At 37.4% G+C, this 24213-nt stretch overlaps 1 protein-coding gene across 1 annotated transcript; it reads left to right on the top strand.

Annotated features, from left to right (window-relative positions):
• The first annotated feature begins 590 nt into the window (after positions 1-590).
• slc7a3b (solute carrier family 7 member 3b) lies at positions 591-19525 on the top strand. The gene is made up of 12 exons (XM_028815739.2): positions 591-768; positions 9399-9777; positions 10030-10188; positions 10616-10781; positions 12313-12422; positions 12752-12974; positions 13190-13329; positions 13459-13561; positions 13833-14053; positions 14342-14508; positions 15429-15537; positions 17789-19525. The coding sequence occupies exons 2-12, from the start codon at positions 9408-9410 to the stop codon at positions 17914-17916; spliced, it is 1896 nt and encodes a 631-aa protein (XP_028671572.1). The 5' UTR covers positions 591-768; positions 9399-9407; the 3' UTR covers positions 17917-19525.
• Positions 19526-24213: the final 4688 nt, after the last annotated feature.

Below are 24213 nucleotides of genomic sequence, written 5' to 3'. Positions count from 1 at the left end.
AGTTAAATTGGATACTCCTCGAGCATATCCATTTAAACTCTTTATTTATTGCTTAAGTATACCATGTCTGCTCTATTCGATCCAAACTGTGAACCCGTAATCTGATGGCATCAACAGGCAAAAGGCCAGCTTTACCAAACGCTAAAAAGTAATGTGTTTGTAAAATCACACCAAGAAGCACCCAGCTAAACGCGACACTACGTAAGACCCATAATTTACGGTATACTGATCCGTTAGGCTAACCAGACTAATCAAAAGCAGCAAACGTAATGAAAGCGATTACGAGTAAATAGCAGAACAGTCCAGTTATTCAGTTTTGTACATGACCCGTAAAGTACTGGAATAACATACGGAGAGACTAGTCCATTATGATTGAAGTCTTTGCCTGTCTGTCACAACTAATTCGATTCAAAAGTAAACTAAACAGAAAATGGCGCAGATTTTGCAAAGTAGTGCTTAGACTTCTTAGTAAAGAAAACATCGAAGATTGTGGCATACTTTACTATCAGTCGTACATTCTGCACAAATGAACGCAGCCTTGGGTGAGGAATTACGTCTGTACATACAGTTCTGTGATGAATGGAAAGAAATGACGCAATCGTTTGGACCCGCCCATTCCCGTTGTATTTCTCGAGTTAACAGATGAGCCGATACGAATACATTCATTAGAGAAGGAGACCTCGGACTTTATACGTTATAGAAGCGGCTTGGCTTTCTTGCCTGCTTGCACTTTTCGTCACTGACCTGTCCCTGGCTGCATTTTAAAAGGTAAGGTCATCGTCAGCATTCTTCAGGTATTCAGATGAATTTATGTAGTGACGAAGGTCAAATATATTTATGTATATTCGGTCGATGGCACAAATACTAAAGGCGGCATATGTAATCATGTTTGTTGTGGCAACGTTGTTCTTTTCGGGCGCTAGCTGATAATCGCTGGCGTAGTTGGTTTCAGTAAATAGTTCTAGTTCCAGACGTTACATTATTTAATAATAAAATGTCACTTTCTAAAGCTATACGATGAACCATGTTACCATTTGCTGAAGTTTTTTGACTGGTGATAATAACCAGTTTGCATCAGCCACGCAAGTACCCACTTACGCACAGCGTTTTATCGTTATTTTTATTTAATGTGTTTTTTTTTTGTTATCGTTTTATTACTCGTCCACATGTTCCGCCGGCGGGCCGTGTGAAAGTGAAGCCATAGTGTTGTGTGCTGCTATCCCCGAGCTCTCTTCTGTCGTGGCCCGCCACCACGATGCCGGTTTCTGTCCTGCCGTCGCCCCCATGACTCTCCGCCCCATACATCGTCTTTGTTCTAGGACCCGGCAAAATTACATCTCAACAGGCTAAACAATTTGAGAAATTGAATAAAAGTGAATATCAATATTTACGGAAGAAATTGGAGTGTCGAGCACAATGTATGAATTAAGAGCACGCGGTTGCGTTTGAATGTTGGGGCATAGCTAAGGTTAGCGCCAGCTAGGTGACCGCCAAGTCGCCGCTGCTTCACGCGCGCCTTTTCTCAAGTTACCGATTTCCGTCTTCCTCGTCTGTTTTACCGCGCGTGCTTCAGAAGGCGATGATCATAGTAAACAAACGTTGCCCATCGCGAATTTCATAGCGCCGCGAGGAATTTTTTTTAACAACGTACGCGTTTGTTGGAGAATAGATTGTTTTTAATTTTGATGATAAGCTCTCTGTAATTATGTAGTAGACGTCTGATGTGAAAATAACCGCTCTGGTATAGTCTGGTTCCCGCTTGCAATATGTAGTATAATTGCATCAGCCACTTCCTTAGCTGCCCAAATAAGGACTGATCCTTGAAAGGATGCACTTGAAATTCTCACGATTCTTGCGCTCTTCCTATCAACCTCTGATCGCAACTTTGATTATTTTTGCTTAGAAGTTTAACATTCAGTCACTTATCAAAACGATCTGCTCAGTTATCCGGGCCACATGGTAATCTGCAGCCATTGTTGATGGTATGGCGTGTTTCCTTTACAGTTCAAGGATTTCAGTATCCTAGAAAAAGACCGTCTAGAAGAGTGGAAGTAGAAGTAAGCAGCAAATTCGATGGCACATCATGGCCTGGTCTGTTTGGGGTGACAGTCCTTTGGGCTGTAACCCACTTTAAAGTTTACTAGTTGGAAGCGAAGGCAGGCGCAGAAGAGAATTTGTGGAGTTGTTGGTCTGAATAAAACCGTGTATTCCTATTTATTATATTGATTAGTGTGACCAGGCGTGTATTTTGTGCTGTGAACGTTTTTACTGTTTATCATATTACACGGAAGTACACAGTGTGACTTTTTTTCCGCCCATGACTCTGTGGGTGTTTCCCCGTACTCGTAAGAGGCAGAGTGGTTTCACCCTGGCGTTGATCTTTCTCTTTTACGAGCCGGATACAAACTCTACAAAGCTGTATGTTATTGAATGTAGGGATGAATCTCTTTTTGTTGTCAAGTCATCTTTATATTATATCTTTTATAATTAACCGATTTACCAAGTAAATAATTAGGTTATTACTTATACATTTAATATGCAAACAATTGACCATGTCGCAAGACAGATTAAATAATTGTGTGAAATATGTTTTATTCAGAATCATACAAAGCTCATGGAAAACCTTATTTCAGTGGCATCCATCAAATTTCCAATTACAGAACTGTAGATGATTTAGTGTTCCAATCGTACATGGTGTCGTGGTTTGGCCAGTTACGCAATAACCAGGTGCCAGCATGGCACAGTCTTGTTCACACCCAGTGTTTGTCTGATCCCAGCCTTTGGGCTTGGAGAAATTGCAAATTTACTGGTGAACCTTGAGAGGAGATAAGTCTGTTGGACCTGGGGGTCTACATCCCCCATCCTACTTTGAACACTAGGGCAGCTGCCACTCTTTTTGCCAATGATATATTTGCAAAGGTGTATTATCTGTGCAGAAATCTGGTTTGATGTCTCTTAAGATATAAAAAAGTTGTGCTTAGATCAGGCAGTGGGCACATCTTCATTCACAAGTGAAGTGCTATCCCACTTTTTATTGTTGATATGCTCTGACAATCTATGTAGATTCTCTAAACTTGAAAAGTACTGATGTGTTTTTGTCCCTGTGTCAAATTTGTATCTTTGTTAGCAGTAACCTGGGTCCTGGTAATTGTACTTTATGATATGGTATAGAGCTAAAAGGAATGCAGACTGAGCACCCAGGGGTCATTTGCAGTAAGTGCAGGACATTTAATAATGCAGCGCCTGTTAATCCCATTTCAAATGGGAGACACTTCTGTAAGGTCTTTTATTTTTAAATATGTAGTTACTCTTGAAGCCATTTTGAAACATATTAATGAAGTTTTCCTTGGTGTGGCAGAATGTTTAAAAAGTTAACACCAAAAGAGCGAAATGCAGTTAAGACCGTTTTGGTGGCGAGTTGGTGGTACTGGACACTTAATTCTTGTCTATAATCTCTTCGAACTGTGTAGTTTGATTTTAAGCTTAGCTATCAGTAGTCAAGTGCTAGCCTTGATGTGTACTTTCCCTGCCGGCGTTTTGAGTGGATCATATGCTCTTCAGTACACAGGAAGAAAGCAGATGCATATTCATAAAGGCAAAGTGGGCAGATGTGGGTGGAAATCGCACCCTTTTAGTAAGTTATGCAGACCCACACAGAGAAAGCTGGCATCTATGTTTAACCATCTGTAAATAAACTGAAGTCTAATGAGAATACATTTTATTTCATGTGGCTGCATTTCTAATTGCAATTTAGAAACATGTCACGGTGCTTTCAGGGGCTGCAGTTAATTTAGTCGTGCCCTGTGGATTTGCGTAGTTTATCAGTTTCAACTCTACCTGAAGTATAGGCAGTGGCTTTTGATAAATTTAAATGATTTTGATTATGGGATCTGAGTGGCAGGCATAGGGTTTACTTGAGCAAAAAGGCTGTCAACTTCAATGTTTCCTGTGATCTGCTAAAACCTGGTGCCATTTAATGCATTTAGACTTGTATTTGTAAGTGACCTGTACCTTCAGTCAGCTGCTCAGGTAATCCTCTTAGCAGAGTCACACGGCCACTGCTTCACTGTTTAAGGATTACATTTTCCCTCTTCTGGTGTGTGAGAACTGTACTGGTCAATTCCTGTTGGTGTTTAGAAGCACAAGGTTTTTCATGCTTTGCCACTCTGTGTCACAGACACTGCTGCAGAGAAACTTGTGTATAGTTTTGTCTTTTGTTATTGTTAGTCATTTGATTATCTTTTACAGAACAGCATTACTGGTTTAGGTGGTGCATATGCAGTATGAAGTCTGCCTTCACCTCTTCTTATTTGTGGCAGTTTTACCAAAGTATGACAGTTTTCTTTTTTATCCTAGAGATGTGTCTGCTAACTGGTGGATGAATGTAAGTTGGCCTGATATGAGAAAGTATGTGAATGTGCCCACTGCTATGAACTAGCAAGTCCTCTTAAGGACTGGTTCTTGCTTTGTTTCCAGTGCTGCCAGAATATGCTCTTCTCACACCTTATCCTGTCTGTTATGGGAAAACAAGTAAAGTACAAAGCACACGCATTAGTTGTGAAGGTTGGTGTTTCTGGGTAAGCATATCTCCAATTTGACATCAAATTTCCTTAGACATGCAAAACTTAACCCAGGCTTAGCTGAAAGTGTTACATCAGCCAGTCCCTTTTTTATGATGACACTGTCCTGTTAGTTTTCAAATGAGAAGTATATTTTAGGCACTGCGGTGTACTGGTTAAGGCTTTGGACTTCAGTCCCTGATGTTGTGGGTTCAAGTTCTGCTACTGACACTGAGTGACTGTGACTGTCACTTGACTTGCCTGTGCTTCAATTGGAAAACCAAAAGAAATGTAACTACATGTGTCATAAGTGCTCTATGTTGCCTTGGATAAAGACATCATCCAAATAAGTAAATGAAAAGTACAGAGGACAGGGAGCTGTTGAGCTGCATCCCTAAATATAGCACAGATGGAGAGAGTGTCTTTAAAGTTTTATTTATTTATTTTCCTTTTGTCTGATGCTCTCCATTCAATGGGCTTTGTTAAGGGAATATCGTCTGTCGAAACTATTTAATAATTGATCCTGTCTGCCTTGACAAGAACTGAATGGCTTGGGTTGGTTTGGTTTCTTAAGCAACGAATTTTAATTCCTCTATATTTGCACCCTTTTCACTCCTAGCTTAGTTAGGTACTAGAAAGTGACAATTGTGGATGAACTGGGAGCTGCACATTTGCACATTACTAACATCGTCATTCAGCTTTATAGTGCAATTTCACATATACTGTAATATTGTGCTTTCTCTTTAGGAACTGATTTGAGTCTTGTGTAGACTGTAGTCATTCTTCCTCTGACATTGGTTTCTTATATTATTTGTTCTTGCACATATTGGCTACAATTTTTACATGTGTCTGCCATTACTAAGTATTCCAGTCAGACAATTTAGCCAAACTAATATCAATAGATAAAATGTATAACAAATAATTATTAGTTTAAGGGCATTCAGCAGTCCATCATGAGCTACTGTACATTCTGTTCTTTATGCAAATGTTCAGACAAGAGGAAAACTCACACAGACCAAAGGGCAATGTGGAAGCTCCACACAGACAGCGATCAGATCATGATTTGAACCCAGACTCCTGGAGATACAAGGGAGCCGAGCTAATCACTGTACTCCATATCTTAGAGCTTGATTTACCATAATCCTGAGATCACTGTTTTTGTGTATTTTTGGCAAATCAGATTTTTTTTAAGGGAATGTTCTTTAGCCTTTAACCTTTTAATTGTTCTTTTTTTATACATACATTCTATGAGGTATCTTGTGTTTCCCTCTATGTGGTAAATCCAAATAGGGATGATGTATTAAAGTATTCAGTTTATTGTCATAAGGAGTGTCAAACTACTTACTTTAGAGTTTTCTGATTTGATAGGTGGTGGGGAGGGAGCAAGTGAAATTAAAAAGTGAGCGTTCCCCATGAGTTGTAATGAGAAAGTTTTATGGAAACAGCCTCAGTTATGATTTCACAATTGAGCTGGAGCTGAGTCAGCTTTTTAAATCTCAAACCGGTCTGGACAAGTTAAATCCTAGTCTAAGCCTTAGGTGATTGTTCCTTGGCTCTGCATGGGTTTTCAGATGTGTTTGAATATCACTCTGCATGGCTTGGCATAGGGCTGTGTTCTCTGGAATTTCTGCCCCAACAAGGCAGGCTTTGTGTACCAACGTTATTTCTTCCTCCAGTGCCCGCCCCAAGAGTTGACTATTAATCATAAAGAAGACTGAATTCAGTTCCCCAGCAGAGTGCACTGAACATTCCTTATGAAAGTATTGTTGGCTGTTGCTATATATATATATATATATATATATATATATATATATATATATATATATCCATCTATCCATCCATTTTCCAACCCGCTGAATCCGAACACAGGGTCACGGGGGTCTGCTGGAGCCAATCCCAGCCAACACAGGGCACAAGGCAGGAAACAATCCTGGGCAGGGTGCCAACCCCCACCGCAGGATATATATATATATATATATTAATGATAGTAATGTATTTAAACTTGGAGTTTATTTAATCTGAAGAGGCAGAGTGGCATTATTTTTTAGCACAGTAAATCAAGTTGGCATTACAAGTTTTTGTCTATGATGGGAAAGAAGCTGGGTCACTAGTACAAGTGTGTTCATCACTGTCAAGAATAATCGAGATTGCTGGCTCCAGTGCACAATTTATGATACTGATACATGTACGCTACGAATGAAAATGAACAAAATAATAAAGTCTAGTTGACTTTTGTGCAGAATCTGGTGCCTGTTGTGTTTTTCAAAATGATCCATTTTATTTTGTTGAAAAATGAGAGGCAATCTTAAAATATCTTTAATAATAAATATATCCACTTTTCATAGTTTCGAAGTTGGCTTCCCTTGCAGCATTGTTTTGTGAAATATGTGTAAGAACATTTTTTTCAGTTTAGTTTTGAAGGTGGTTGCTATGTATCTTGGGATCTTTTAGTCTGGCGATGGCAATTACATGGCAAAGCAGGCTGATACATTTCAGACACAATCAGGCCCCAGCTTCCCAAAGCTTTATTTATTTTATTCTTATTTTGAACTGTTTTTTGTACATTTATAAGTAAAAGTAGGAACTAAATACAAAATGTAATGCAGCAAATTAAAAGAAAACTTCATAATTCATGTTTCTTAAAGGACATGGGGATAGCGATTGTCACACCCTGCCTTGAAGTCTGCATGAAAAGATTCAGAAGGCAAAATCTTTGCAGTTTATTTTTGGCCTGTTTGTATTCATATTTAAGGACCTTGGATATGATTTGTGATGTATTTTGGTGTGTAGTGTGGCCTTTCCTTGCTGCAGGTGGAGTCATATTACATAGGGTGTGGCAGATTATTGATGCAAGCAATGAATCATTTTTAAAAGCACAGTATAGATTTTTTCTGATTTTAAGAACTTGATGTGGTGATAGGCTTTAGTCATAATCACAATGCCAAACCTGAAACAGCAGGTCAGAAAAGAATGGCATGAGGAATGACTTGTACAAGCAAAATAAAGTGTTCAGATTTAGCAAACAGTGTTGTCATTCTTTAACATTTGTTATTGCTTAAAGATCATCAGACTTGAATATTACCCATTTAATTGTTAATTTGTAGATTTTTTCTCAAATTTACTTGTTTAATTAAAATAGTTATAGTTATTTTTCATTCTGTACAGTTTATTTTTTAAACGTTAGAATTAATATAAAGATAAAAACAAAAATAGGTTAATGTAGGAGAAGAGAAGCCTGTAGACTTTTAGAAGTAATATTAAAATACATTGGCTCTGGACCTCATAGAAATTAGATTATTTTTCTTTACCATTCAGGTAAATCTATATAAAGGGGCAACACTTAAATTACTAACTTTGTTAAAATAGTTTTGGGGTCGGCTTGCAATTGGTTGTTTAAATTTCTTGAGAGTATTTTAGTATGTTTTTTTGCAGGTATTGAATGACTTCTGGTAAATATGTATAAGGAATTAGAAATGTGTCCTGTGGTGGGTTGGCACCCTGCCCAGGATTGTTTCCTGCCTTGTGCCCTGTGTTGGCTGGGATTGGCTCCAGCAGACCCCCGTGACATTGTGTTCGGATTCAGCGGGTTGGAAAATGAATGGATGGATGGAATTAGAAATGTAGCCCAGGGGCATAATTATAAGTACCAAGAGTTGCATTACTTGATCATTGACAATTTCATGTAACATGCCAATTTTCTCTATTCTAGAAGGAGACTTAAGTATTTCACAGAAGGAAGTGATTTTTGTCTGGAAGCACAGGGTTTAGTATTCCATATCCTTTCAGGAGATTGTATTATAGGTAGTAAAATGAATATATTTATTTGAAATGGTATCTACCTTAGAAATGAGACACATCTTGGAGTAAAATTATTTTTCATAGAACTGTATGTTACACATTTTCCTCAGCTGAATATGCACAAGGACTAGGAAATGTATTGTATTTGACATGAGGATTGCCCCTTTTTCCCCTCAGTAAAATGGCCTGTACTCTTGTGACTTGGTTTGTGGAGCATTATTTTTGTTTTTGTACAAGACCTATATAATAGTTCTACCTTATGCAGTCTGAAAGATACTGTACTTTGATTTCCTTTCTTTCACAACTTCTCAATTCGAGCATGTGCTATGCTTATAAGCCTCAGTGAGTGTGAGACCACATACGTTAATCATCTTTATATTGTTGTTGAGGGGCTGTCCAAGGAAACCTTTTATGAAATGACAGATCTTAACTAAATTGGAGAATCTTTACAAGACCTGTTTTACACTATATTCATGAATTAACCAAAGGTTTTGTCAGATAACTGCAAATGTATAATAATGATTTCAGGAAGTGCTTATGTTGCGTTGCATTTTTGTATAGTATCAGGAAGTAGTACTATTTACTGTAATGACTTGGAAATTTGACTTATTTGAATCTGCTGTTAGAAATATCGTGTTAAAAGCTTTCTACATCTGTTGTGCCAATTCAATGCAAAAAAGGTAGTAATAAAGGATACGAGGAAACAATGCATTAGTTAGGAATTCTAATATAAAAATACTGGCATTATAAGAGAAAAGAGGAAGAAGGGGATGAAAATTCAACATGTGAGGTGTGTTTATGCAGCAAGAACTTGAGACTTTAAAGGGAAGTGTTCAGTTGTGTTTTTTTAGTTATTACTATTATTACTTATAAGTTCACACATACAGATTGTCTGTATGTACATGTAGAATAGATATCCAGTATTAAATGCATGGTATCTATATGTAGAGTTAATTTTAATGGAGTATTTGTGTTTTTCTAAAACAAATTACACATTTTTTTCTTTGATTCTGAATTGTACCAATCTTTTCCCCTTCCTAGGTATTCATCATGGCAAGTAAAAAGATGAGTAAATTTGGACAGATGCTACTGCGAAGACGTACTCTAGATTTCAGCGAAGAGGAAACTCGATTTGCACGCTGCTTGTCAACAATTGATCTAATTGCACTGGGTGTTGGAAGCACTCTGGGTGCTGGCGTCTATGTACTAGCAGGAGAAGTAGCCAGGGATAAGGCAGGACCTGCTATTGTTCTTTGCTTCCTAATTGCTGCTTTATCCTCTGTCCTTGCTGGTCTTTGCTATGCAGAATTTGGTGCCCGGGTTCCAAAGACTGGTTCTGCTTACCTATATAGCTATGTTACAGTTGGAGAAATCTGGGCGTTTATAACTGGATGGAATCTGATTCTTTCCTATGTCATTGGTGAGTGCACATTTTGTATTAAATCTGATGTCAGAAGCATGTTAAATTTATGAAAATTTCAATTTCATTATTTGTTGATGTTTAAATGTACATAATGTCTGTAAAGTTTATGTATTTTGACATGATTAAATCAGGAAAAGGCAAGATTGTTAATGTGAACTGTACTAATCTGAACAGAATATCATTCTGATGCACGTGTTGGAAGATTTGCCACATTAAGCTTGTTCTTTATGTGTACGTTTTCTTTCATAGGCACTGCCAGCGTAGCTCGTGCATGGAGCTCCACTTTTGACACTCTGATAGAGGAAAGGATTTCTTCTTTCTTTAAACATTCAGTCTCTATTAAAGTGCCAGGTGTTTTGGCTGAATATCCTGATTTTTTCGCTTTAATACTTGTGATGCTGTTGACAGGTGAGTTCTACCTGTATTCTTCTAAAATCCCATTTGTTGGCACTCTTTTTAAAAGTGAAGTTATTGTGTAATTACATGATGAGTACTTTTACACTGAGTTTCATTCACTCATGTTTTAAACTTGTTTATTATTTTTTTCTGCTTCCTGTTTTTGTGACTGTATTTCTATATAAAACATAATAAACATTTGATTACGTACAATAAAAATAACATTTAAGAATCTTATTTTGGAACACTGGAGCAAAGAGAGCTAGTAGTATATACTGTATTTAATTGATGTGGCATTTCATAACAGTGAGCATTAAGTGTTTTTAAGATTTGTTAATTAATTAGGGAAAGTACATTAAGAGTGTTCTTTAAGGAAAACATTTTTTTTTAATTGCCTTCGTGTGCCGTTTATAAAATTTATGTGTTTTGTCAATTTTAGCATTACTGGCATTTGGAGTGAGTGAATCGGCACTTGTAAACAAGGTTTTCACTGGAATAAACTTGGTAGTATTGTCATTTGTCATCATATCTGGATTTGTGAAGGGAGATGTGAAGAACTGGAGTTTGGGTGAAGAAGATTTTGCAAATTTCACAAGTTTAAACAGGTACCTCACTCAATGAATCATTTCAGTTTTTTTTTTTTTGTATTACAATTTTTGAAAAACAAATCCTACACTGTATATTTGTTCTTTGTTTTGATTTCAAATCAGTTCAAGTCAGAATTATTTTTTAAAATACTTTTAAAATAGATAAAGACTATGCTGTTTGGATAAGTAATCAGTGCCCACACTGTTAATATTATATGGAGTCTTCTTTTTCAGCAATAAGGTTTTCGTCCCTTGGGATAAGTATATATCAGTTTTGTAAACTGTTAAGGATTGGCATTGTCCCATTATTCCAGACAGATTTACTCTAGATTGTTCAGATTTATTAGGTGACATACTGCTAAAGAATTCTCACTTGAAATAAGGTCAAGACAGATTTTTTTCTCTCACATATCTCCTCATTGCCTGTACAGAGTTTGGGAGATAACCTTTTCTTTCTTTAGGGAGCATATGGGAGGTCTGATACAGCTATCACAACTTGCCAGTTTAACCAGCACTTCTTATTGGAACATCCAAAATGTTTTTAGTTCTTGTCTTGCGTTATGTATTATTTATTTTTAACTTGTTTGGAATATTCTTTAGTCTTCAGTTTTTTTTTTTTATAGTTTAGAAAATAGTCTCAGTCTTAATAATCGACTTCGTGGGGTTTGGCAATTGTTGAACTGTATCCTAGTTAAGCCAATGTCACACCGACCAGCTTTTCCAGCTATCTTTAGTTGCAGACTTACTTAAATAATTGTGAAGAAGTGGTGTGAGAGGGCAGTCGTGACAGTCCTTGGTCTGCAACTCAGCTAATTCATCAAACAGGTTAATTTTGTTTTAAGTTGTAAGGGTGGAGTTATGTTTGTGCAAGAGTTGACAACCAATGAGTGCTCAATTGGGAGTATAGTGCAGTCTCAAAGAAAAGAGGAACATTGGTGTTTTGATCCACACAAGCAGAACAGAGTCTCATTTGTCTGATGTCTCATTTATTGTGCCACAACTGAATAGAAAAAGGAAAATGAAAGGGTAAAGATTGCAGCTTGACTCACTACACCTAGAAAACATTCCTATTCTATCACCCAGCATGTTGTTGGTTGTAAAATGTGTCAAGCTTGCAATACTTTGAAAGTGTGAAACTCTTAAAGTCTGCACAGAGCTGTGCGATTTGTCAGTCCCAGTGATTTTAATTGTGTAATCTAACACCTCCACCAGCTTTTAGTTTGTTTTTCACCTGTGTAAACTTGAAACATCCATACCACAGTGATTGAATACTTGGCAAACAGCATATTTATTTTTAATCTTTAAGACATTATAAATTGTTTGTGTGTGTTTCATTTTCCAAAAGGTTTCTGATAGTTTGTGAGGTGTCTAAAGCCATTCAATGGAATTTGTAACCTCTAGCTGTATTTAAGCATGTCTGTGAATATATACATTGCAGCAGCTATAATCTTATTCATAACAGCATTTTAGAAGTAAGAATGAAAAATGGACATTTGTTTTTTTGCCCGTTGAGCTTTATGGCTAATTTTTGTTTCTCTCTTACATATAGTACTCAATTTGGAACAGGAGGTTTTGCTCCATTTGGATTTAGTGGAGTCTTGTCGGGTGCAGCCACGTGCTTCTATGCATTTGTGGGTTTTGACTGCATTGCCACCACTAGTAAGTGATTTTTGCTTTGTTATCCTTAGAATATTCCCCCATTTTTTAAAGACTGCATCCATTTCCATTTAAAGACAATACAATGTATTACCATTCATAACACCATACAAATGTATAGCCTAATAGTGAATTTATACTGTTCTAGTTAAAAGTGGTTACCTTTGTTCTTTGAGATGGTTAACATTAAAATATAAATGATCGTTGAGTCAGTCTTCATGCTCGATAGTATTAATAGATTTTTTTATGTAAAGATACTTCGGCCTGAGAATAATGCAGTAACTAGAAATAAATTTGGAAATATTTCAGTATGTTGTATTTTTTTTTAACAGGTGAAGAAGCAAAAAATCCCCAGCGCTCAATACCTATAGGAATTGTTTCTTCTTTGCTGATCTGCTTCTTTGCTTACTTTGGCGTGTCTGCAGCCCTTACACTCATGATGCCTTACTATATGCTTAATGACCGGAGCCCTCTTCCCGAAGCCTTCAGATATGTGGGTTGGGGTCCAGCACACTATATTGTTGCAGTTGGCTCTCTTTGTGCTCTGTCAACGAGGTAAGTCTAGTATTTTGGTGAAAATTGTCTCGGATAAGTCACAGTCTCTATTGAGTAAATACTTTGCTGGCATGTTATTTTATGTTAAATTTCAAAATAAACTAGCAAAATTAATATTGAAGTAACTAAATCCTTACTAACATTTTTAAGTAATCAACCTAATCCTTTAAAAACAATCCAACCTCACAACTGATCAATGTCTTTGCCACTTCCAGTCTGCTAGGTTCCATGTTTCCCATGCCAAGGGTCATCTATGCCATGGCAGAAGATGGACTTCTTTTCCGTTTTCTATCTCGAATGAACAAGAGAACTAGAACTCCACTTCTGGCTACAATTGTGTCTGGATTCATTGCAGGTGTGATATAATTAGACAAGAATTTTCATAAATTTGGCTGTTGTATTTTGTTCTTTGGATGCAAATGTAATTATGTGACCAAAAAAATGAGTAATTTTTTTTTTTTTTTTTTTTTTTTTTTTTTTATAGCTTTGATGGCTTTCTTGTTTGAGCTTTCAGACTTAGTAGACCTTATGTCAATTGGGACTCTTTTGGCCTATTCTCTTGTGGCAGTTTGTGTACTCATTCTCAGGTAAATAAAAAAAAGTATTTGTTAAAGTTCTGTATCAATTATACAGATTAGGTTTGCGGTTTGTTGTGCTTATGAAATCAGTTGGTCTAACGTGACATATCTCTAGTCCTGCATTTGCATGCTCAGAAGTTTAGTTATTATGAGAATTTTAATCTGTAATGGCCTGTAATGCTAATCTGGACGTGGTATTGATGTTGTGCAGTGACTCAAAATCAGACAAAACACATTTTCAATAGTATTCTAAGATGCTGTTCAATATTTATTCTGGCAGATACCAACCAGGTTCTCTTAAGAATGATGATAAATTTGAAAGTATGGTAGAGCTAAATGGAGAGAAAACAGCAATGAATGATGCTGATACTGCAGATGAAGATTCTGATGAAATTAAGCCACTGAAAAACAAGTTTCATGTTACACTTCTGTTTATGCCAAATTCTGAAATTCCAACCAAGATGTCTGGAGTAATTGTCTATATTACCACAGCTGTTATCTGTAAGTTGATTTAATATTTTCTTTTTCAATTGTTTGTAAAACATTTGCAAAGTATAAGCAAATCTTTCTCCTGCTTTATTAGTCTTTGTAGAAACATGTTCAGGGATTTATGGAAACTGCTACATAAGTTTTAATTTGTATAGGGGGGAAAAGTGCTGTTGAATGTTTTTTTTTAAAATTATTATATATGTATATATTTTTACATTCAATGTCATGTTGATGGGGTAGATGTTTCATAATTTCTGTCTGGGGTAATAATCTAGTTATCTTGCCTGTATTTTTCTGCAGTTGCCATCTTCACTGTACTTTGCTACATTTTGGCTATTCAACTTGAAAGAATAGCAAATGGTGACATTTTGTGGATTGCATTTTGCTCTGTGCTGGTAGTTGTGTCCCTTGTTTGTACCATTATTATCTGGAGACAACCTGAGAGCAAAGAATCCCTGTTGTTTAAGGTAAGAGGTGCATTTATGTTTGGAAATTTCTGTGGATTGCTGTTATTTATGATAAATTCTTGAGGCCTGGCTGTTTCAGCTATGAATAATTTAAATCCCTAAGCCTGTTTACTTTGGCCCAAGGTGTAAAAACTGGCTATAATTCATTATTAATAACACTTTTTGCAATATAAGTGTCCTCTGAAGAAAACTGAGTCATGATGATCTATCTACATGTTTACTTTTAAAATGGAATAAACATGCACTTTGTACAGGTGTCATTTGTAACTATTTTATATTGCTTGATTTCTTTGTTAATTTATTTTCTGAACTTGACATGGTGGTATATCATCTTTTTTCATGGTGGGATATCATTTTTTTGAAAAACACAAGGATGGACCACCTATGGACATTTTACTCGCATTTGGTAATTTAGAGCTGCCAATCAAATTAAAATACTTGACTTTAAGGTTACACTCAAGGAAAAACTCGACAGACGCCAAGAAACATTCAGTAGTTAGTTCTACTACCTCATAAATCCAGCTCCTTGGGTTCATATCTTATACAGTTGTCTTTATGGGTTTGTGCATTTTCCAGAGTCTTTGTGGCGTTTCTTCTTGTATTCTTTACACATCCCAAATATGTGCAATTTGATTGATTGTTCTAAATTGGTCATGTGTGTTTATGTGTAGGAGCAGGATCTGTTCTTGTTGCACCCAATTCTGCTGGACTAGAGTCTGGATATCCCCAAGTCTCAGTTTAGTTTAAACAGGCTTATGAGTGTTGTTTTACAAAAATCAGAAAATCTACCATTTTTGTGTTATTGAGAATATACAGTCATATGAAATTTTGGGAACCCCTCTCAGCCTGCATAATAAATAAAATAATAATGAAAAGTAATCTGAGTGTACATTTAGGTTTTTTTCTTTATATGTTCGCAGGTACCTTTTCTGCCCATCCTTCCACTGATAAGCATTTTTGTAAATATCTACCTCATGATGCAAATGAGTGGTGGCACCTGGGTGCGCTTCAGTGTCTGGATGGCTATCGGTAAGTGTATTGTGAAGAGCTGAGCTGTATATAGGGAGAAGGGAATAATATTTGATTGGGGAAGCATCCTTACTCACCCATTATTTTTTTACTAGATAAATACACTGCAAGACAATTGATACAAGTACAATGGAAAATGCAGGATAATTAACACAAGTGCAATGGAATATTTTGTACAAACTTGTGTTTCAGTTATGAAAAAATAACTGAGGAGCCCATTTCAATTAAAATTTTTTATTTTTTTTAATGCATACCAGAAATTCTATGAAGGAGCTAATTAGGTGACAATTAAAAAAAAAAAAGTCATGTATTCCATAAAGGGATGTATAAATAATGACTCATAGACTCAAAATCAACTAATAAGAAAAGATTATTAAATAGATTTACATTTACATGCATTAAATACTTTATATGGCAAATAATGGATTCATATGCAAAAAACATGATTTGTGGATAGAATCACGTGAAAATTGTAATATCTGGAACAGCACACTGGCATTCTTTGAGCAGCCAAAAACAATGCTGTTACTTTATTTTTAGTAGCCAGACATAAAATAATCTGCTGTTGCTTTGAAAATGTGCATTTAACACATCCCCCTCAAATCCCTTCACACCTCTCCATCAGCCTCTGGAACACACATGAAATGCATGTGTTCCAAATAATTATATATTATTTTACCCTGTACAGCTCCAGATACCTCACTCCCAGATAATCAAGGCTTGAGCTGGGAGAGCTTTTTGCCCTTTCAGCTGTGGTGAGGGGATGGGATAGCAGGCTGCGTGTGCTTATTGAGATATTTACAAAACAAAAGATGCTGATGGAGAGGGTAAAGGGATTTAAGGCGGGCCGGGATTACGAGTTTTTTTGTAGGCTTCAGGAATTCTAGTATTAAAAATAATTAAACTATAATTCACATTAATACTACCAGTGAAAAAAATGGATGCTGAGCAAAAACATTTAGTTGAGAGTGCTAGCTATGGGTGGCTCCAGTATTAAATATTAAGTTAAATAATAGAAAAAAATGAAGCACAAATTCAACAAGGGAGGATAAGTGAATGAAGTATCTAAAATATTAGGCCAAATTCAAAGAAAGGGTAGCTCTGTTTATAGCCCACATGAAGTTCTACTAGATTCTTGAGCTATTTCATCAAAGTATTCACTTAAGATTAAATTTGTCTCTGTGCTACTGTGGTAAGATTTTATTGTGATACTGTAGTCTGCCAAAGATTCCTTTCTTTTTTTTTTTTTTGTGCCCCTGGGAGTTATCTGAATTTTAGGCATCTGAAGACTGTGAAGCTTATCCTAATTTTACCTTTTAATTAGGTCATTACTAGATTCTTTGCAGCACAGTATAGCAAAAAAGTATTGTTTTTAGCTTGAGTATTTTTTTTTTTGCCAAGCTATCAGATGCAGTATTCTTTTCATTCATAGCAGAACATTAGTGTATGGTATGACACAAATATATTTAATGTTAAAATATTACTGTTTTCTTAAACCACAAATTCCATTTTCAAAGATGTCTTCTAGTTTCTATTATTGAAAACATGATACAGTATGTGTAAAATAAGAAAATACAGTTACTGGTAGATATCAGCCACTAGCTGAGAATACCAGAAAGACTGAATTTGATTAGCCTCTCTTTGAAAAACAAAGCTGAGGCTGCATGCTTCTCATAAATTGTACTTACATTTCCCATGACAACTATTTTGTGTTGTATTTCCTGCCAGGTAATACTAAACCTGTTGTCATAGATCAGATTCTGACAGAAAATATAAGAAACTCCAAACCTCTTTACATGTGTAAAGAAAAAGGACATTTCAGTTTACATACATCATTACCTTCTAAACTGAGAATTTCAAATTATAGCATCCTTTAGTACATAAATTAGGTGCATTTTAAGATCTGATTGTAATGAAAATAACAAATATTCATCACGAGAATTGAATAAAACTTCTGAATAACTGTGTGTAAATTTGACATTTTGTGAAAGTAGTGTTTTTTCTTTTCCTCCAAAATCCTTTTGCCTGACGTGTTCAATTATTTCCAGTTTTCAGTCACACTTTTTCTGAATATGATCGTATACAATTTACTTCTGTATTCACTGGTCTAGTTGTATTTTTTATGTTAGGCAGTATGTTTTGAGATTATGTCTCATGATATCTGGAATCAGTAAAAAGCTACTACTCCTTTGTGCAGTTGTAACTGACAGATATGTCGGGTTTAACACATCTCCTTTCTTGCATCTTTTAGGTTTTATTATTTATTTTGCTTATGGAATGTGGAACAGTTCGGAATCTGAAAAGAATGAAAATGCCAATCAGGCAAAAACTCCCATATATCGAGGAGAGGACTCGGCACTCAGTGCCACTCTTGCTTAAGGAAAGAGGGGTATGGAGTGTTCCTGTGCCCAGAACTCACCATAGCATCAAGTTGCTAGGAAAGGCAGCTAATGGAGCAGTGTGAATATTGCAGTTCAGTATTGTTAATGTATTATATTGTTTATATCTGTATTTATTGTATATATGTTAATTAGTGAAGTTTGAAAAATTAATAGCTGTATAGTTGTAAACATTGTTTTCATTGCCTATTTGTAAATGTGCTTTATTTTGCCACTTCAATGTCTTGCTCCTGTTAGATAGTATATACAGTGTATATTTGACAATACTGGCTTGTTTTCTTAAAATCATACTACTTTTACTTGAGCCTTTTGTGCCTGATTAGTCAGTTGTTTAACTGTGAGAGTAATCATCAATCTGTTTCCCTAAGGAAAGAGAGAGTAACGGGAATGCAGAGCTCAGAACAGGAACTACACAATTTTATTGCAGCTTATGTTTGTTACATATTGTGTACATATAAATTTCAGCTTTTTGTGTTTTAAAGTATGGCCTAAAGTAATGACCTTTTTTAAACATATCTTAACAAGTGGGTTTTAAGGTGTGTGCAGGAAAGTCAGTGTGATACTCTTAAACTGTATGATCTTATCCCAATATTCCCAGTTTATACTGTAATCATATTGACACAAGAAGCAATTGGTATTTATTTTGATTCTTGTAAAATACAAAAGGTTTACATTAGAACTTCAGTCATCTTTAACTGTGTATGTAGTATGAGCTTGTCTTCATTCCAGAGACCTACATCAAGAATAAGATGAACTGAATTTATAGAAGAATCTGCCTTTTAATAGTGTGTCCCTCCAGAATCAAGGATTGCACCACTGATATTTTTTAATGTGAATGCTGTAATTTTTAGTACCATTATTTCTCCTTTTAAATGAAGGAGCAGACACTTGTATCACAGGCTTCAGTATTGTTGCATAAACTCTATTTTACATACAAGGGTTTTAGTCAAATCCACATACCTCCAAAATATTTTTTGTTTAATTTTATATTCTGTACTCTTGTGTGCCTAATAACGGCCAAACAAGTAAGCCCTGCCACATGCATGAGTTAATGCCTTGTAAGAGATTTGTCCTCCTACGTGTTACACAGTAGTCAATGGCAGGGCTGTTTACCAACAAATGGGATAAGAGGTTTATTAGGAGGTCAGGGACGCAAATAGGCAGGACTTAAGAAAAAAATCTGCGTACGTTTCCAGTTCTTTGCTGTTTGCGGTTTGCTTGTAATTGAAGTATTAAGCTCATTTTTTTAGATGGCCTCATTAGACTGGCTTTGTGAATTGTATTTGTGTGAAGGTCAAATTTTTCTTGGGCCACAGTCATTTGTTTATTTGCTGTAGTGTTAAGACATCAACTGATGGCATTTTAGCTGCTTACTTTTTAATTTAAATATGTACAGTATATATGACTTGTGTATATAGTGTCTATATGCAGACCTTGAACGCTATAAAGTGTAAGTTCTCACTGAACTGAAAATAGAAAATAAACAAGAGTGTTTAATTTTGTGTAGATATTTTTAAGCAGTGTGCTCTTAATATTTTGTAACTTGAGTATGTCTTTAAATAATTTGGATAAAAAAAAGCACCAGCTAATTTGTGTTTGTGTGTTTTTCCTTCCATAAATCAAAACTAAAACCTTTGGTTCCATACTAATTAAGTGAATTTGTTTTAAATGTTGACAAGTTCCCAGTAACAATACAATTGATGAAACCAGGTACCTGTGCAGTTGTACAGATCAAAGTGAGGTTTGAGGTTTGGAAACAAAGTGCAAGTGGGATCTCTAGGATGCAAAGTAGGGGGACTGAAGACATTGCTGCTGTTGTGAAGCCAGAATGTGTGACGCTTAACAATATAGGGCCACTTTTACTGGGGTGCTTACAATGCCGTATTAATGACCTCTTTATTCACTGATACAGATGTTGCACGTTCCACTACAATTAAAACATAATTGCAAATAAAGTTAAATTGCAACTCACTTGTGCAGTATTTCAGTTTTGGCACAGATTGTTTTTGGTAATCTTTCAGTTTTTCTACATGGTTTGGGCAAAAAGGTGGGCATTCAAGAGTTGCATTTTCTCTGCTTGATTCTTGGTGCAGCACTGCCAGCTTCTCTTGGCCCTGAACTAGATTAAAACTGGTTAAAATATGGATGTCAAGCTCCTTGTGATTCTGTCTTATTAGAGCAAATTACACAAACCAGAAAAATGAGGTCCACTGATGCTTCCCCTTCATCCTATCAAACTGAAATTCATGGCCCCATGTTTCACTTTATGTTCAGCAAAACTTTCACCTACTATTCCTAATTTTTAAGAGATCTGTCAGACACCTCCATTTTGTTAAGATGTAATTCCTTTCTTACAAGACACTGTATGCTCTTTGCTGTTTGTGATGCCTTGTGATTACAACCGGGTTACCAAAGTCATTTAACACAAAGAGTCAAGGCAGTGATTGTTGTGCTTTCTTTTTTTGTAAAAGTTAGTACTAACTGGAAAATAAGATTCTTACAGAAATGCAATGTATACCAACTGCTGTGAAACATTTTTTCTCTTTAGATTGCCTTCCTTCTATCTATCTATATATATCTATATCTATATATATATATATCTCCACATTACTAAACGAGAATGGTAAACCGGATGGACACAGGGACATGGGCCGTGACCGCACAGGCGCCACACCAAGCCCTCCTCCAAGCACCGGAAACTGAGAAATGATACGCCGCGCCCATAGCAACAGACCCATGCAACAAAGCGCCACATGAAGCCCATACCACACGAAACAGGACACACACAAAAAAGAGGATTCAGACCCACGACACACAAAGCACCCCTCCACTAACAAAAATAAGAAATGAGGCCACACGCCCCTAGCACACCAAAAACAAAGGAGTCAGACGCAAGCGCCACATAGCACACGAAACGGTACGCACACAAAAATGAGGATTCACACCCACGACACACAAAGCCCCCCTCCACTAACAGAAATAAAAAATGAGGCAACGCGCCCCTCAAAAAAAACGCACGACAACAAACGATGTCATACATAGACAAGAGACCGGACTACAATACATATACAGGCACGACACCTGATGGGTAATAACACGAAGAAACGAAATGTCCCTATTAAACATACGTCATCTGCACACCTTCAAACTACACACCATAGGTGAATCTCATTACAATGATGCACTATTAACCGTACAACCACAGAAAAGGCTCCATATTAACAGTGAGTGCGATCCTCCTTATAACTTATCCATATTAATAACAATAAAGAACAAACAAGTCATGATTTCACGATCACGGCTACAAAACGATACGTCTCGAGTAACGGGACCACAAACACGTACCCGCATGAAAAAAAACAATACACGTCGGCGCCTACAACGCGCTTCTGAAACCGATGAACCAAACATGTCTCGGATCCAAAAACGCAAGGCTCAACTAACACAATTACAGAAACGAGCCCAGATGGACAGACTCAATGAACGTAGACGTATGCAGCGCGCGTCTCAAAGTGTTGAAGCGAAGCGGGCACGGGTTCAAAAGGAAAGAGCTCGAGTCACAGAGATACAAAAACCTGAGCGAAGAGACAAAATAAATAAACGCAGACGTCTACAACGCGCGTCTCAAATGCCGGAAAACAAGCAGGCGAGGCTCCAAAAAGAGAAACCTCGACTGACCGAGATACAAAACCGGACACAGAAAAGGCTCCATATTAACAGTGAGTGCGATCCTCCTTATTACTTATCCATATCACTAACGATTAAGAACATACAAGTCATGAATTCACGATCACGGGTACAAAACAATACGGCTCGAGTAACGGGACCACAAACACGAACCCGCGACACACACAATGAATGTAGACGCATGCAGCGCGCATCTCAAAGTGCGGAAGGGAAGCAGGCACGGGTTCAAAAGAAAAGAGCTCAAGTCACAGAGGTACAAAAACGGGAGCGACGGGACAAAATAAATGAACACAGACGTCTACAACACGCGTCTGAAATGCCGGAAAACAAGCAGGCCAGGCTCCAAAACAACAGTTAATTATCGCATCAGCTACAACCAGAGTGGCAGCTAATTTGTTAATAAATGGTCGCACATGTCACTCCTTATTCAAAATACCGGTCCCAATCACAGAAACATCGCTATCCACATTACTAACCGAGAATGCTAAACCGGATGGACGCAGGGACATCCGGCCATGGGCCGTAGCCGCAAAAAAACGTACTGCGCAGGCGCCCCAAGAAATGAGGCGCCGCGAGAGGCGGCCGCTCCCACAGAAAAAAGAAGAGAGCACAGAAAAAAGGAGTGAGCACAGAAAGGAGTCAAAGAAATGAGGCGCCGCGACCACAGAAAAAAGGAGTCAGCACAGAAAAAAGGAGTCAAACGCAGGCGACACACACAGCGGCGCACGAAACTAGCACACAAAAACAAAAAAAACGCTTGCGCACCACAAATCCCACACCCACCTCCAAGCACCGACCCCCCCCCCCCACAAGCAACGGACGGGACACACACAAAGAGGAGGATTCAACAAGCCCCTGGCACACAAAAAGAAAGAAGACGCTCGCATCCCACCAATCTTTTATCAGGAACATGTTGTAAATCTTTGTGCCAGCCAATGTCTCCGTAAGGGAATAAAATTGGGTAAACCATAGGATCGCAATTCATATTGAGCGTGGAAATCTGTTTGCAGGAGTTGCTAATGGGATAGATGCAAATGTCCCTTTCAGCAGGTGTTTTCGCCATCTTTTCCGACGAAAATCGCTGCAACATCAGTGTGACATGTCGGGGCATTGTATCGTCGTAAATCCTGCCTAGGGTTTTCCTTGAAAACCATTCGTAACAGATGCTGTTGGATTGGACTGAGCGATTTCATGCATGTGTTTGTATGATTTAGCAAAGGGGTTGATGGTTCTGAGCATGGAATCTAGCTGGAGAAGTACATTTTCGCTGCATGCAGAGTTTGCTTTATTTTGTAAGTGTACTTCAGTAGCTTGCGCTGTGTCAAAAACATACAACTGTCCATATCCTGGAGAGGTAGAAGTGTTAAGTGTATAGTGGAGAGATTTGGTGATAAATTTGCCTGTGTATTTTAAAACAGTATGGTTCGTGGCCAGGAGGTTGAGTTATCTGTGCACCCATGGAAGCAAACGCTAGAGAAGAGTTGTATTCTCAAATGTGTTCACGATAATTTTTAGCTTTTGATGTTTGCTCAGTAAGAAGCTGTTGTAAAGACACAGGTGGCTCCCGCAAAGGTGGTAAAGCTACTTTACCGTTGTGGCAGCACCTCAAGTACTTGTTGGATGTATTACGCTCAGCAGGCCAGTATAGTGCATGACATGGAAGAGGACGAAAAGGAATTGAGAATTGCCGTGTCGGCTGCGTGTGGGCGGGACCGGTTTTGAAGTCGAAGCAGGACGAACCAGAAGAGAAATATATATATAAGAGACACAGGTGCCCGTTATCTGATATTAGATTTTGGATGGAGTCACAAAAACACTCCCAGTGAAAACTTATCAATAATAAAGCCAGGAAGGGGTCCAAGACTTTGCCACAGCACCAATACTGCACATGTTCCTTTGATTTCAGCACTCTGTGTACATTATCAGTTAAAGTTTCCGGTGCTTGGAAGAGGGCTTGGTGTGGCGCCTGCGCAGTACGTCTTTTGCGTCCACGGCCCATGTCCCTGCGTCCATCCGGTTTACCATTCTCGTTTAGTAATATGGATAGTGGCATGCTATTACAAGTGTCTTCTGTTTGGAGATCATGGCTTTCACTGATGTTTAGTGGAGTCCTAGAGCCTTCGAAATGGCTTTGTATGCCTTCCCAGACTGATAGACAATGACTTCAGCAACTTTATTTGATAGTGGCGTTTGGTTCTAAATGGGTCTTTGTGCTGGATAACCTGACTGATGTTGAAGGTCCACATAAGTGATGTTTCTATTGAGCAGTGCTGGCTGTCATCAAACCAGTCAAGACAGTCCATGTAATTGGGTGGATTACAGTAATTCGCAATTACTTTTTCACACCGTGAAGGTTTTTTATTCAATAAATGAAACATACAATACAATACAGTTTATTTTTGTATAGCCCAAAATCACACAGGAAGTGCCGCAATGGGCTTTAACAGGCCCTGCCTCTTGACAGCCCCCCAGCCTTGACTCTCTATGAAGACAAGGAAAAACTCCCAAAAAAAACCTTGTAGGGAAAAAATAGAAGAAACCTTGGGAAAGGCAGTTCAAAGAGAGACCCCTTTCCAGGTAGGTTGGGCGT

This window comes from Erpetoichthys calabaricus, chromosome 12, assembly GCF_900747795.2.
Source record: "Erpetoichthys calabaricus chromosome 12, fErpCal1.3, whole genome shotgun sequence".
Classification (NCBI taxonomy): Eukaryota; Metazoa; Chordata; class Cladistia; order Polypteriformes; family Polypteridae; genus Erpetoichthys; species Erpetoichthys calabaricus.
Note: the sequence above shows the minus strand (reverse complement) of the source record. Positions and strands in the feature narration are given on the sequence as shown.

What these genes read in the sequence shown, in the direction of transcription:
- slc7a3b (XM_028815739.2), top strand. Translation starts at nt 9,408, where the DNA reads ATGGCAAGTAAAAAGATGAGTAAATTTGGACAGATGCTACTGCGAAGA. An exon ending in GTTTGTGTACTCATTCTCAG is followed by an intron (nt 13,562 to 13,832) that starts GTAAATAAAAAA and finishes TTATTCTGGCAG; the next exon opens with ATACCAACCAGGTTCTCTTA. An exon ending in TATTACCACAGCTGTTATCT is followed by an intron (nt 14,054 to 14,341) that starts GTAAGTTGATTT and finishes ATTTTTCTGCAG; the next exon opens with TTGCCATCTTCACTGTACTT.